Here is a 15,710-nt window from a genome sequence, read left to right on the forward strand (position 1 = left end):
CATTACAGCATGTGAAATAGTCTAATCTGAAACTGAAGTTTAAATTGTTATTCTGAGGCAAAAGAAGGGAAAGTCAATACTAGATTTCTTTACTGAGGTTAAACTAAGGCCAAAAAGTAGATCCATTCTTATAGCCTAGCAGCTCTGATGGGACTCATATTTTTCACAAATGCCCATACATTTAAAATGTAAGCAATAGCATTCTAGAAAAAGCACATTTGGTGAGAACAGATTGGCAGAAAATGTGCTCGTAGACAACACAATTTCTGTTTTAACATTTGAAAAAGTTTACGATGTGTATTGGTGAGTGTGTTTCTTTAAGTAGGTGCTCTGTATCGTGCACGCTTTATGTACCGTGTGATGCAGAGTCTGCCAAGGTAAGTATAAATTTTATGGAATACCAGCATAAAGAGCTACTGTATATAAAAAGGAGGAAAAAAGAAAACCACTCTACAAAACAAAGTATGTGAATTGCCAGGGTACGTGGTTGTCCACTTAATGGTCTCTAGCCTGTACCTGTTAACTGCATAGGACTTTATTTCTTATATTATAAAATCCTTTGAAGAAAAGAATTCCAGGTACAATGTTTTTTTCCTCTTCTTCTAAGTGTGGTTTTTTTTTTTTTTTTTTTTTTTTTGAAGAACAATGAAAAGCAGGATCCCTTCATTCTAACAGAAATATAATGCATGGTATAGTGCAAATGAGATAGTATATGGAGGATTTTAGCATTAACCACTCTGCTAAGGAAAATATATTTCTATGTTAAATTATTCTGAATATTTATATTTCAGTATTTTTTTTCATTAGGCATTGCATGTGATTAATCTCCTAAATTTGATAGGCTTGTGATACATGACTGTTTAGGCAACTTTTTCTGTCAGAGCAATTTTATATGTCATGGTCTGTAGTAGAGTAACTTAAATACATATGTAGTCTTAAATATCTGTTAAAGTCTGAATAGATTAATTTGATACCACATAACTGAGTAAATCATGCTGAAGACCGATCCAGCTGAAATTACTGTTCCCTTTCTATATCCACTGGTGGCAAAGCTGGGAGTGATACATATTTACGCAGAGAAATGATAGTTCTCATATTATCCAAAATACTGCTACATATGTGAAAATAGATATAAAAATTCAAATTTTGGAAGAAACAAATAGGAAAGTATTTTTCTTGCCTCTCTTTACAAAAAAAAAAAAGTAGTACTTTGATCTCTGTTAAATTATTGTATTTGAAGGGTAGTACAATGTCATGGGAAGTTTGGTTTGTTTGCACTGAAGCATTTTGGTGTTAACATGACATGATTGTGATTATGTAAATAGAGCAAGTTTTTTTAACAATGTATTGAAAGTTATAGAATATTTATAGGAATACAACTAAATGAATGTATATACAAAGAACATTTTACTATAAAATTGGTGCAAGTCTTGGCTGCTGCGTATCAAAAGCTTCTATGTTGTAAATAGTTTAATCATAATATAAAAGTCATCTTAAGCAATTTAAAAGAAAAGTAAATACAAACATTTGATGAAATAAGACAGTAATTTAAACTATTTTGCTCCAGGTTTGCTCTTGTCTTAAACATAAGCCAGTACCAGTTACCTTACTGTGAGGATCTTCCAATGTTTTATTCTACACTTATCTTCTGTTTGCCGAGGGAAGACAGCACACCAGAATGCCCTTGGCTGGAATTTAAGTGGTGTGCATATCATGTGTTATAGGAGAATGCTTTGATGTGTATTGTTTGCATGATGCATATTTGAAAACCTTAGTAAGGTAAATACATACCTTATTCTGTTAAGCTATGTTCTGTATTTGTTTTCCCAACAGTAAATAAGCATGCACTTTTAGGCGTATTTCTTCCAAGGAAAGTGTGAAATAACTAAGCTATCTGTGCATGTAGCAAGACTTTTAAAACTGCATTAGTGAATGCTTTTCACACTTGCGAGCATATTGCTTAATTACAGAGATTGCAGATGAGACAAGTTTATTTTTCTAAAATGTAAATAAATTGAATCCATTTAGTTCCTGGAATATAGTAATAAACGTGAAACTTAGATCTAGGCTCAGTAATTTCTTCTTCAGAGTGCCTTAGAAAAGCTTTTGGTAGACTAATGACCTGTGGTTAACCCGATAACAACAAAGGAACACCTCTGCCATGGCTGTGCTGAGATAGCAGGTTGTGTGTTAAACTGTTACTGGAAGTACTGGAGCTATAAAATCTCTACTTAGTCCAGCACTTCCTGGCAGGTGGCTTATATGTGCTGTTGCCTTGCAAAGTTGGTTATGATGACTGAATGGCTTTGGCTGATTGTTTGGTTTTGTGCTGAATGGTACAGAAATCCAGGGAGATTTTTATCAGAAATCCAGCATCAGTAGTTAAGTCTAATTAATTTAGCTGTTTCATGTTCTTGAAGTAGATTAATATCCTTGAAACATAGTTTTAAGAAGTAAAGTGCAGTTGGACAAATGTAGTTATATGTGATGTTTTTAAGATCATATTATTTTCCTAATGCCTACTCTTTGTGTTGCCTTGGATGAGGAATTTTGGAACTGACCTCCTATATAATCATGGAAACATCTACAGAAGTGCTTTCATTTTTTTAACTGTACTGAGCACCCAAGCACTTCATGCAGAGTGTGCATTAAACTGGTTTGAACCTCTGGAACATTATGCTACATAGGCATTGTACCCATCAGTGTCTAATGACTACTCCAGCTTCTGATGATTTAAGATGCCTTGATGTTTTTAGAGAATTCTTGAATGTCCTTTAAGAGCTTTAAAATAGCATCAGATGCTCAGCTAAATATAAATCAAGCAACATAACTTTTATGTATTTGCTTAAAAATTTTTTTTAAAATTCTCTGTGTCAGGAGGGAGGGATCCATGCCATTCGGTGGCACTTTCTGTAATCTTGGTGTACTGCCCACTGGGATGCTTGATATTACATTTGGATAGGTGCGCTTTTAAGACTGTCCTAGCAGAGGCTGACTTTTTAGATAACGTTACCGTACTGTTAGTATTGATAACACATCATTAACTTCTGCTTCAGGCTGATCTGAAATGGGCTGTTGTTCAAATGTGGTCAGTAGATACCCCTGAGATTACATCAGTATTTTAACCTCATTGTAACAATGACTTCTGTTACATGTAACGAAAACATCATGGCTGCAGATTATTTAAATGCCTATAAACACAAAGAAGGTTGAGCAGGGATTGTGAGAGGGCTCTCAGTCGTGTCTGTGCCTGTTCTCTAATCGATTGCCTTTTTTTCCAGGTAGCCTTACTTGGCTTTTCTTAGTAGGGAAAGTGTGGAGGGTTCCTGGGGTTAAATGCATAATCAGATCACTGTATTCCTGTCAGGGGATGAAATTGTATACTGAACGTATCCAGTGTGTTGCGCTTATTGCTGGCATGATGTTACTCAGATTCTCATTCATAATTTTAGAACGTAAAATTAAAATATAGAATTACAGTAGTGTGAGAAATAAATTGATACTGGTATTTTAATACAATATGTTGGGGGTTTCTATAAGGAAAAACCTTTGCATATGTTTTGAAGAAAACAGCTTAATCCGTGTTAGGATGGATTTACATTCCCCAGGTTTGCCAGCTACAAGTTCTGTATGTGTTCATGGGAGTTGTTGGAGAACTTGCAGGCCTGCATGGTGTTAGGAGATGGTGGCCTCCCTGCTGACAAACACAGGTTTCGGCTTCAAACACTGAGATTGTGACGTGCAAGTGAAGGGGGGAGAGATTTCTCATTATTTACTTTTCTAGAAGTCCGTAAGAGTGGCAGCAGTGAGAAGATGGGAATGAAAACTACCCTATAACAGGAATAAACTGAAAACAATAGTATAATCTTATTTATATTTGCATGTATTCTATCTTTAAAGCATAACTTTAAGCTATGTATTTCATTCTGACATGACTCTTAAGTATAGACGCCTCTGAATTTGTTAGAAAAATTGAATTGCTTTTAGCTAGGACTTACAGAGCAAACCCGTCTTACAGAGCACTTTTAAAATATTTGGTGTTTGCTGTTAAGCCATCCAAAGTGTAGTAGATTAAATGTGTTTGATATATGTCAAGAAATACCATCTGCTGCTAAAGAAGTTATTTTGTGTAAGATAACAAAGCTAATGGTACTGTGTAATTATGTTGCTGAATTTGAAGCTTGTCTGAATGTGCCTGTTCATTTGGAATCTATGTAAGCAAGAACCTGAACTACTGGAACAGGTTGGTCTTGAAGCTTATGTGACTCTGGCAATAGTAGCGAGTCTTGAGAAATAAGCATTACTTAGGTCCGAAAGACCAAAATTACAAACTCTGCAACTGTTTGCCAGTTGTTCTTATGACTGATAGTAACAACCACACAATGTTAAAGGGAAGCTGACAGCTTCTTCGGGTGGTGGAGCTGGGAATCAGGGGTTCTTTCTGCCGATAGCCAGTGGTTACGTAAAAGCTGTAACCTAGAAAGCCATTTCAAAGTGATATTGTTATGAAAGAAGAGACTGAGTTACTGTTTCGATTATCTGTCTGAGTCTTGGCTGTGTTGGTCAACAAAGGCAGGCGTTAGAGGGACAATCATCTTTTTGCGGAAGAATCTAATTTATCCTTCTCTGAATGGAATGGACTGCAAGGGGCTTCCCTGCTGGTCAATTGCATTGTATCAGTGTATTTTTCTTTCTGAGGCAGCAAAATTCTGATTATTTATATTTTAATTAAATGGTAGATAATTTGCTCTTCTGTACCACAATAAAAATAAGTGTTTTATAGACTTTTAACTAGTCAAGCAAAGTTTCGGGGAGAACCCCCTGCTGCAACTGTTAACTGCACGAGTAGATGCCGAGTCCTGTTTGGAATCAGAGACATGGAATATGTGAATTCTTGTTATAAATTGTTGCTGTAGTATCTTAAGAAAAAAGAAAACCCACTTAATGAGTTCAGGGACACTTTGGTTTTTGTGTCAGAGACTCAAGTAGTCCAGTGGAGTAGCTGTAAGCAGTAAAGATTTAATAATTCCATGTAACCTCTCCACCCTGTCAGACTTTGTCACAAGTTTTGTCATACGTAGTGTGACCTGATGCATCAGATAGCATCATCAGCAGTTGCAGGAGTAAGAAATGAGCCTGGTCTGTTTTCTTTCTCTCTGTCATATTCTCTCTCTTCTCTCACTCCCCTTTTCTCCTTCATCTTCTTTTTCTTTCTTAAATCTATAAGTTTAGTTCACAACCATCCCAAACAGCTTCATGGGTAGAAAATCAGATATAACAAAAGAAATTATTGCAGACGTTTAACTTTTAAATTACAGACTATCGATGGTCCCTGCGAAGTCATAGTTCACACGTGGGAGACTCATCTACAACCACGATCAATTACCCCTTTAGGTATGGGCATCAACTGCATCTGTTTGAGGCATATGCATAAGATTGCTAATATGCTGCACATTGGTTTAGAGGGATTGATAACTATAGTTTTAAAATACTTAAATTTATTAATGTGTTGGAGGTATAAACTTTTTCTTTGCACAACATGGGCCTTACTCTCAAAAAAAAAATATATATAAGTTGTTTAAAAATTGAGTAGATGTGAAATTCTTTGCTGCCATCCTTACGATGATGTGGGCGGGGTTTTTTATTAATTTGGAATTCTAATAACTTTCTGTAAGTTTAATTCTTTGAGACTAAGGATCCATATTATTTTTTTCAGAGAAAATGTGGGGAGGGGGAAGATGTGAAGTCACTGCTTTTTTTATTTAGCTACTAGTTCATTAGTAAAATTTCTGTGCAAAAAATCTTAATTAGGCTTCTTTAAGTAAATTGATTAATGTAAATAGAAACATGAATGGGCTTGTTTACCTGACAATTTAGCAGAAATTTATTTTGCTGGAAGAAAAGGTGGCATGCATACTTACATACAAGTTCCTAATGCTTTTCTGAACAGGGGGAAAGTTTGGGTTTTTTAAGAGTGACTGAAATAACCTCTGAACGTAGCTTGTAATTTAGATCTCTTATGCTGCTATGGGATGGCATGTTTTATGCACTGTCTTTCCTAAGGTATGAAAAACGTTATTTCCTCCACATTTAGGAGTTTACATCTATTAAATACCTTCTGATGCATTGAAAGAATATGTCTTTTAGAAATAAGCTGGTGTTAAAGAAACTGTTTGTTCATCATTAATACTACCATGGATCACGTTTTTACCCCACCTCCCTTTTTTTTTTTATTTCAATTGAATTACTTAAGTGCTTCTATTCCTATAACAAAATTATGTTTCTGTAGTTGTCAGTAACTGATTAGGGAAGCAACCCACCCTCTTTTAGAGTCTAGACTTTATCTCTAAATTTGGATAACTTCCTTCCAACAGTTAGGATATTTTTTTTTTCTTTTTTTCTTTTTTTTTTTTTTTTTTCCCCCGAATAGTACTCAGTCCTTCCTAAGCAGTCATTAGTAAATGCAGCAAAACCAGGATGTTAGAACTTGGCTGTTAGGATCCTAAATTGTTGCCTGTGGTTATTAAAAATTGAGGGCAAGCCCATGATTCTTCTTAGGAAAAAAAAGGGATTAATGGCTGTAGAGGCAAAAATTTTGTTAAGATTTATGTTTTGAGAAACATATAGTTTGTTTAGACTACTGCAGTTCTGTTAATGCTGATGGATTTCCTTAGTGCCTTAAGATTTCAGTTATTAAAACTTTGGAGAGTGTAAGGATAAAAGCATATGTGAAATTAGTGTATTGAATATTTCATTGTAGGTTGGTTTCTGCCACATGGGCAGAATAAGCATTTTAATTGTGATTAACCTGGTTTAGAAGGTTAAACTGTAGATGTGCAGGAGGACAGTTTTCTAAAACATTTGCAAGAAACTTTAATGTCTTTGACACTAACAAGAAAAGCATCTTAGATTCTAGTAGGATGTAGTTACTATCAGCAAAATACTGCAGTAAACAAGAAAATTATGCAACCTTCTGCTTTGCTCAGTTCAGATTACTTCAGGTAAAACATCTTATGGCATTTTGTGTGTTCACTGGGTTTTCTTGCTGAAACTAAGAAAAAGGATAAATCAGGAAAAAGCTTTATAGAAGGTTGCAATAAACATGCTTATTTGTCTGGTTTAGTTTTCCTGCTTTTTTTATTAGACGTACTTTTAAGAAGTGAAGTGGAAAAGTAGTATTAATTCAACTTGGCAATGTTTCTTCATAATGTGAATACTAATTAGTTTCTTTAATTCTTTTTCCCTCCTTTTAATTCTAGAAAATGAAATTACTATTGACGATGGATACTTTGGAATCCGTAGTAAGTGAAATATATTGACTGTTACTTTTTACCGTGTAGTTGATTTTAACAAGATTAAGTGTTGTAGTTGAAAAATATTTGAAATATTAAGATAGGTTTGACAGGAATTGCCTGTAAGTGATTGTTTTCTCTGCTTATACAGTTATTTCTGTATCCATGTGAATTCATGCTCTGGCTGTCATGCCTTCTAATGTTAATAAAAGACTGCTAGGAAGAGTTGAGATATTGTCAGTGTGCTGATCTTAAAGGTTGAAATTTATGAACTTTAGATTATGAGCATGTATTTTTTTTGAAATACAGAATAGACTTAACTTTCTTCTAAAACTAGCATTAGAAAAAACTCTTCCTGCCTAGAAAAAACATTATCATTTGTACTAAATGTACACTATCTGCCTCTTCAGTTAGGCACATAACTGCCAAAACCTCTCTTAAGATCAAACCTCATGTTCTTGTGCATGCATATGTCTTACTTTCGGCAGTTCTAACCAACCTCTCACTGAACGCTCAATCCCTTGGCGCCTGAGGTAATGCTTTGTCACCTTAAAGCTTTTCCATTTTTCTTCATTGAATGATACGTTTTGCTAGGAACTCTTCAAAACTGCAGAGTCTGCTTCAGCACCTGGTCTGGCAGCTTGTACTTTCTGGTCATCCTGTTTGTAGGCTTTCCTTGCCCTGATGGTGAGGTTGAGGATTCTCTTCCATGCTTTGTTTCCCCATCATATCTGTTGCTATATCCTGTCCTGCAGACTTGCACTGCTTTACTGACATTGATTATGATGAGCTAATTTGACAGCTATATCTCAATAGAAACAAGGAGTCTGAAGTTGTATATGAATCTTCAGAGTTTCTGTCAGTGTTATTCCATGTATTGAGAGATCCCAGGACAAGGGAATGTTATGTCTACTTTTGGAGACTTAACTTAGCCCTTGATATCATAAATAAAATTGAAAACTGGGATACTTAGTGCTCTCTTACAGACAGTTTACATGTGAAGCTGGTGAGGATCATTGTTCCTATTTAATCCTCTTAAAAGCTGGCAAACAACTGCAGTATCTTTTGTCTATTCTGGGTAGTTGAGAAAAAGAGGAGTGAAAGGATGCACTCAACAGTTGTTCTGGAAAGACTATTGCATAAGGCTGGTGATAAGGAGGATTGTCTGGAAGATGGTGTCAGAGGAACTGTATTTATATTTTGTGTATTAAACTGTCTAGATCTCCCTTAGGAAAATAAAATAAGTTACTAAAGTGTCTTCTACATTCTGTTTAATTTTTGATAGATGGTATTGAAACTGTGGATGCTGGGTGGCTGACATGTCAAACAGAAATAAGGTTACGTCTGCATTATTCTGAGAAACCACCCGTAGTGATATCTAAGAAGAAATTTAAAACGTCGAGGTTTAGGTAAGAGCCTGCTCATCTTGGTTTGCAATTTAGCTCGTGTTAATTGTCAATACCAGTGATGCTTTTTTTTACTTATTTAAAGTAGCCTTCCAGTTAATTCCAGCAGTCTCCAGGTGTTTAAGCACTTTGTAAAAAATATGTCAGTATAATAAATCAGTGGTGTTTCAGTTACCTCATTTTATTATCAATGTAGTGTCAAAAGAGTTTCTTGTATTTCAACAATGGAAGACTAGCATTCAAACAAAACTATTCTAGTTTCACTGCTGACTTAGTGCTCTTCAGTTCTTGCCTTTCTGATAGTTATTAAGCTATTTAATATTTATAAAGCAGATGTGGTAGCACAAGTGAAGCAGTAGGTAACATGTGTGTTTCACAAATATTTATTCCATATTTGCCTTGGTGTGTTCTGCTTCTTGGCTGGAACTGTAATGTTCTTAAGTAGTTCTCTGCCATTACTTTCACAGAGTTTTCTTCTTCTGTGTTCTTTTTTGTTAACTTCTCAAAAAGAGCAGAATGGAAGTGGAAGTTGGCAGAAGAGAAAGGGAGAAGGCTTCTGGCTTTTTTGTTGCTTACTACTTTTTCTCTTAACCATATAAAAAATGGAGAGAGCTGTTTACTTTGGTAAATCCTCCACTGGCATTACAGGTCGCCAGTCAACATTGATGGTGAAGATAATAGCATTCTGTAATAACTTCTGTTGCTATTTAGATCAGTTTGGTTTTATCTGCAGAAGGGTCACGAAAAGCAGTGTTGTGGGTTTTTTTTAGTGAGGGGGGGCCTAAGGTGGCAGCTTCTGTAGGAACCTGCTAGAAGTTGCTCCCCTTTGTTCAGTGGACTCGGCCGGGCCTAGGGCGGACCTGCCACTGGCCAAGGCCGAGCCGATTGGTAGCAGAGTGTTCCCTGATAACGCCTCTGTGATAACGTATTTAAGGAGGGGAAAACAGGAAAAAAAAAATATGTGAAGAAGCTGAGCGGGGGCAGAGGCGCAGAGGGGGAGGCGCAGGCCTCATGGGCCACGCAGGCCTCACCCTCTGGCCTCTCGCCAGGCGGCCAACTGGTCCCGACTCGGCCTGGCCTGGCTGCAAGAAGTGGAGAGGAGATGAGATGGGTGATGTGAAGAGATTCGGAGAGGTGTCTGCCAGCCTGTTGTGAAGAACTTTTCTTGTGAGAGGAACGGCTGCAGACGCCAAGGTCAGTTCAGAAGGAGGGGGAGGAGTAACGCGGCTCCTGGCCAAGATTCCCCTGCAGCCTGTGGTGATGACCATGGTGGAGCAGGTTGTCCCCCTGCAGCCCATGGAGGTCCATGGAGGAACAGAGATCCACCTGCAGCCTGTGGAGGACCCCGTACTGGGGGAGGTGGAAGCCTGAAGGAGGCTGTGGCCCATGGAGGGCCCGCTGGGACAGCTGTTCTGGAGGGACTGCACCCCATGGAAGAGATGACCCATGCCAGAGCAGTTTCACGAAGGACTGTGGCCTGTGGGAAGGACCGTACGATGGAGCAGGGGAGGAATGTGAGGAGTTCTTCCCCTGACTATGAAGCAGTGGCGTAAAACAACGTGTGGTGAACTGACCGCAACCTCCATCCCCTCTTCTCCCCTGTGCTGCTCGGTGGGGGGAGGGTGGTAGAGATAATGTTAACCTTCCCCCACCCCTCCCTCTTCCCGGGCTTATCTTGTTCTCTTTCTCATTATCCTGCTAGTTTTAGTAATAAATGAATATTTTTCCCCAAGTTGAGTCTGTTTTGCCCATGACGGTAACTTTAAGGATTTCTCCCTGTCCTTATCTCAAACCTCGAGTCATTTTTTCTTATATCATCTCCCCCTATTCTCTCGGAGGGTGGGCGGAGCGGGAGAGAGACTGCGTAGTCTGGTCCTGATCAGGCTGAACTATGACAAGCAGAAATTATTATAACTATACAGTTGACTAACAGAAGTGAGTGTCTCGGTCCTAATTTTTTGAGGACTGCACTATTGCCCTGGGTGTTTGATCTCCTTCCCCTCTTGAATTTCTGAGATCTTGAGCATGCTCTCTTCCCTGCCCTCCCTCCCCTGCAAGCCCCTTTCCTTCCTGTGTGCCTGTGTGGGGGGTTTTTTTTGAGCTCTGTGGCTGCCAAACTTTATTTCAGCACTTCTCATTGTAGTGTGTGGTGTGGACTTGTTTTCTGCATCTTTCATAGTCTTTTTTTTTTTTTTTTTTTTTGAAACAATGGAAAAGAGAGTAGAGATGTATTTAAACCTCTACTCCTTAACCAGAGCCTGCAACATCTCTGAATACATGATGGTTGTTACTACTAAAGAATCCTCAGCAAAAGTGCTTTTTTTATGACAACAATTTTTAGTAGTACGTTAGCCACATGTTACTCTTACCAATGGATAGGAGGGGAGCAGGAGTTCTCAGATCCTTTGACAGACTAACAGTGTTTCTCTTACTCCTATTCTTGCATACAACGCATCATCTTTTTTTGAGAGGATTATGGTTCCCCGTTTTCTTTAATGGAAAACATTAAAAAGACCTCAAACAATATTGTATTTAATTGCTAGAAATCAGATTTTGAGCTTGTAACATATGAGCAACTTCCAGCACACCACTGTCAAAATGATTTAGAGATCACTCAGTCAACCTGGGAGTTACTTCTGTACTATTTTGATGGTCTCGCACTTGATTTATTTTTATTTCTATTCCCCTCCTTCTCCCACTTCCAGCTCTTCAGTGAGAATTAACTTTCCTTTCACTAGAAGAATGTTGTATTAAATAAACACATACTTCCTGTTCTCTAGAACTTTGCAATTTTTCCTTGTGTAACAGCAGATAGTTGAAATCCAAACTTGATAAGCTGGATGCATTCCTTAAATACAGTCTTCCACATTCTACCTAAAAAGTTAGATCTACCTGGATAGTTTTTGTGACTGTCACCCTCTCCAGCAGTGTCATTTTTCAAGTTTGTAGAGCATCTGTGTTGTGACTTCTTTAAATGAGGGATTAAGAATATAGATTTAGTGTAAAGGATTCTAAGATTGTAATTGTTTCTTTGAGATACAACTTCAATTTTACTAGTGAATTGGCATCTTAACTAAATGGTAACTCTTTATCCCATCTACTGCTTAGATGTTTCAGAAAGGGATTTGGATTACTCGTATATATGCTTCCATCACTGACATCATTCATTTTATGTGGAATGTTTGCTCTGTATAATAATGAATTTTGAGTCTTACAGGGATGCTTATTCTTCTCAGTCCAGGGCTTCTCAGAAATTGCATTCAATTTACTTTCAAATGATCATTTAGAATTTCTCAAGGGACTTACTAGTTACTTCGGACTATCATGTTTATGTGTAATAGAATACATTTATCTGCTGTGTCAGTGAGACTTAAAGTTGTGTGTGTGCACTTAGCAGCAGCCACCAATGTTCAGGTATTGATCTTGATGATTACTGCTATGTCCAGTGCTTTTCATTAGCCTTTTGCCATTATAGGTCTCAGTCTGTGAAGCAAGGCTGTCTATTTGGGAGCCCAAATTGTTAATTTGGTGGAGCGCTGCTTCTCAGACCACTAGTACAATTTTCACAATTACTTGAGTTCCAGTTCTAGAAGTGACTTGAGTCTGACTAAAACAAGATTTAGACAACAGCTGCAAACTCTGACTCTTGTGAGGGCCTCCTGTGTAGAGTGTTATCCTGTAGATGATGGTGTTGAGAAGAATTCTTGTGTTGTGTGAGCTTCTACTCAAGCTTCTTTCTAATTCTTTAGTGTTTCCAAAGACATTCTTGTGACTTAAGTGTGTTTTGTATTTCTGTTTGAGCAGAGTAAAACTGACTCTAGAAGGCCTGGAGGAAGATGAGGACGACGAAGAGGGCCAAGAAAAAACATCCCCTACTGTCCCTCAGAAAATGGCAAACACTGTGGAGTTCTCCTTAATAAGTAACAACGAGTATAAATGTCGACACTCTCAGCCAGACTGTGGTTATGCTTTGCAGCCAGACCGATGGCTAGAATATACAATACAAACCATGGAGCCTGATAACTTGGAATTAATCTTTGATTTTTTTGAGGTATGTCTCTTTACCACTAAGACGCAACTCCAGTCTACCTTTGGGAGCTAGAGTTAATTACCATGAAGATTTCACTGCTGGGATAGGGCTATTACCTGATATTCTTGAACTTTTGGACTTGTGTAAACAAGTTTTGAGACTGTTGGCTACTGCCTCATTTTATAGGAAGGTTTTTGAGTCTTCTCAGTATGGCACTGGAAGTTCTGCTGTTCTGGTTATTTAGAAGTCAGTACAAATTAGACAAATCTTAGTGTGCAATACTGCGTGCAGTTAGGTTGGCTTGATTTTTATCCTTCATCAGAGCTAGGTTTTGCTTATCCTTTTTGAGTCTGAACAATGTCTATATGAACTAGTTACACTACAATTATTTGATCTTAATTTTTAAATTATTTAAAAAAAAGATTGAACTAACTAGTACAAATTAAAACTGGATATTTTCAGATTCTCAAACTACATCTGTTATTTTGCACTCCCTATTTTTTTTTCCCTGAAAGATCTTAATATTCAAAGTCCTTTTTAAAAGAAAACAACTTTTGTCTCTTCATACTGTTTAAGTAGAAGAAAGTTTTAAGCGTTCTCTTTTTGGTCTAAAAGTACCCTTAAGATTACTTACATGCGTAATTGTAAAGTGGCTACATAGTTCCTGAACTTGTCTGTGGTTAAGTGCATGTTCTGCCTGTGAGTTATCCTCCTCCTTCCCTGCAAATGACCACAAAGTTTTTTTAAGCATATATATTATTCCAGTTCATCTTTGTTCTAAACATGACTTGGGCTTTTTAGAGGACAGACTATTCCACACATGCAATTTTGATCTGAAAAGCTTATCAAATCTAAAAGTTTTCCAAGACAAATGTTTTATAAATTTCCATCAACAGTTTCATATTCCTGACTGTAATTTGCAACACACTGTATCATTAAACAGGTTTTAGCCTGAAATTAGTTTTTTTCTGTAACACATAAGAAATTTCTGTTATATCAGTGCCTGTGTATATCTTCCTGAGGAGCAAGGAAGAAGAGTTTGTTTAGACTTGTCACCTACATGTAACAGTAGGTGGTTTGGGTTTTTGTTTGTTTTGTTTTTAGGAAGATTTAGGTGAGAAAGTAGTACAAGGCGATGTGCTCCCAGGTCATGTAGGTTCTGCCTGCCTCCTGTCGTCCACACTTGCAGAACTTGGAAAGAGTGCTGGAATTCTTACACTTGCTATTATGAGCAGAAATCCAAGGAAGACTATTGGAAAAGTTAGAGGTACAGTTGATGCAAACAGATGTAGATAACTTTACTGGAAGTCATCCATTATCTATTGACATGTGAACCATTTGGTGTTTTTCTTGTAGTGGACTACATAATTATTAAGCCCATTCAGGGATACACTTGTGATATGAAGGCTTCATTTGCGAAATATTGGAAGCCAAGAACAACTCTAGATGTTGGACACAGGGGAGCGGGAAATTCTACAACAACAGCTAAGTAAGTTCATTTGAATTTTAATCTGAGGAGGGGGTTATGTTTAGTTTTGCTGACATCAATTGAGGAAGCAGACTGTTTAAAATAAAAAGCTACAACCTGTAATCATTTCAATCACTTCAATATCAAATGTAGGTGCTCTCCAAAACAGAGTTATTTCTGATTTGTATTTCTGTTGTTTCTATGGCCTTTTGTGCCGTGCTGCATCTAACAAAACCTTTTCCTTTACTGTTATTTCAGACTTGCTAAAGTTCAAGAGAACACCATTGCCTCTCTGAGGAATGCTGCTAGTCATGTATGTACGCACATTTGCACACGCATAGTACCTGTATGCTTAAAACTAGCTTTGTATGCTTGATTTCCATGATTCAGTACAATGAATGGTAATTCCACTGATATAAAATTACATCAAGCCATGGAAATTCCCTGAGAGATAGGAAGGGAAGTACTAGCTAGATTAGGCTCTCATTCTTAGGTTCCTCAAAAAACCCAAAACATCCATCTAATATATTTTGATGGTATTCTAATACTGGGAAAATTTTAATCTCAACCGAAGTTTTTATGGTTGGAATAATTTTGAACAAATGAATAAAATTTTGGCTCTGCTACAGTCTGTCAGCATATTCTCAGGTGGCAAATGTCTTCCTCAGGGACTGCTGAGTACCTAAAATTGGTGTCCAAAAATTAGACTTAGGAGCTGAGCTGGTAGAATAAAACAATCCGTTGTTTCAGTGCTTGCTACAACAAAGAATTGGAATCCTAAGATGAGACTTTTAGTTTGGAAGATACTAGCTTCAGATGCTTAAATTCTGTGATTGAGGTGGTCACTTTTATTCCTTCCAGTAATCTTGGTCACTGAAGTGATCTGTGATAAGATTGATCTAAACAATCTAGTAAGATGCTGCAGCAGAGTAGCTGGGGTCAGAAGTATATTCAGAGGTTCCTTGTCTGGCTCCTGCTCTCACAGTGAAGAGCTGTGGTTACAGTCACATAAAATGCTGTGATGAGATCACCTGCTGTTAACTTGTAGGGTTCCTAAGCCTTTTCAGGAACTTCTTCACTGATGTAGATTCTTGCCAAAGATCTCTTGAAGCTGTTAAAGGGATGGGAGCAGAATCTGGAGTATTATGCTTATTGGCTGCTGCTTCTGGAGTACTGTACTCCCTAAGAGTCATAGCTGAAAGCTTTTTCTCGTTTCAGAGTCAGAGTATAATTTGAACACAGTGTTTGAAGCATGCTCTGACTGCAGAGGAAAATAAAACTGCAGTTACTAAATGCTCACTTTGAACAGTAGTTATTAATTCCTGGGTGGACACTGCAGGTTTATAGGCAGCTTTTAAATAGCTTCCAAGAAATATGCATTGAGGCAGAAATGTACTATGACGTCATCAGCAGCATCACCGGAAAAGTAATTTCAACTCTTGGGAGATTAAAATGTTGAAAGCCACCACTGTCAAAATACTTCTGCTGAGAAAAGGACTGAAAAAAAACCTGTC

The 15,710-nt window shown here is 37.5% G+C and overlaps 1 protein-coding gene across 6 annotated transcripts in view; it reads left to right on the plus strand.

Annotated features, from left to right (window-relative positions):
- Positions 1-15,710, plus strand: part of GPCPD1 (glycerophosphocholine phosphodiesterase 1) — a 50,023-nt gene that overhangs the window by 14,801 nt on the left and 19,512 nt on the right. For all 6 annotated transcript variants that reach the window (XR_015258000.1, XM_086743432.1, XM_086743431.1 and 3 more), the window contains exons 5-11: positions 5,319-5,394; positions 7,260-7,301; positions 8,578-8,701; positions 12,503-12,749; positions 13,833-13,995; positions 14,085-14,217; positions 14,455-14,509. Coding sequence is in view for 5 of the 6 variants with exons in the window: in XM_086743432.1 (XP_086599558.1) it covers positions 5,319-5,394; positions 7,260-7,301; positions 8,578-8,701; positions 12,503-12,749; positions 13,833-13,995; positions 14,085-14,217; positions 14,455-14,509 (840 nt within the window). In the remaining variant the exon portion in view is untranslated. The remainder of the gene's footprint in view (positions 1-5,318; positions 5,395-7,259; positions 7,302-8,577; positions 8,702-12,502; positions 12,750-13,832; positions 13,996-14,084; positions 14,218-14,454; positions 14,510-15,710) is intronic.

The sequence above is a fragment of the Chlamydotis macqueenii genome, chromosome 3 (assembly GCF_036417535.1).
Source record: "Chlamydotis macqueenii isolate bChlMac1 chromosome 3, bChlMac1.mat, whole genome shotgun sequence".
NCBI classification, from domain to species: domain Eukaryota; kingdom Metazoa; phylum Chordata; class Aves; order Otidiformes; family Otididae; genus Chlamydotis; species Chlamydotis macqueenii.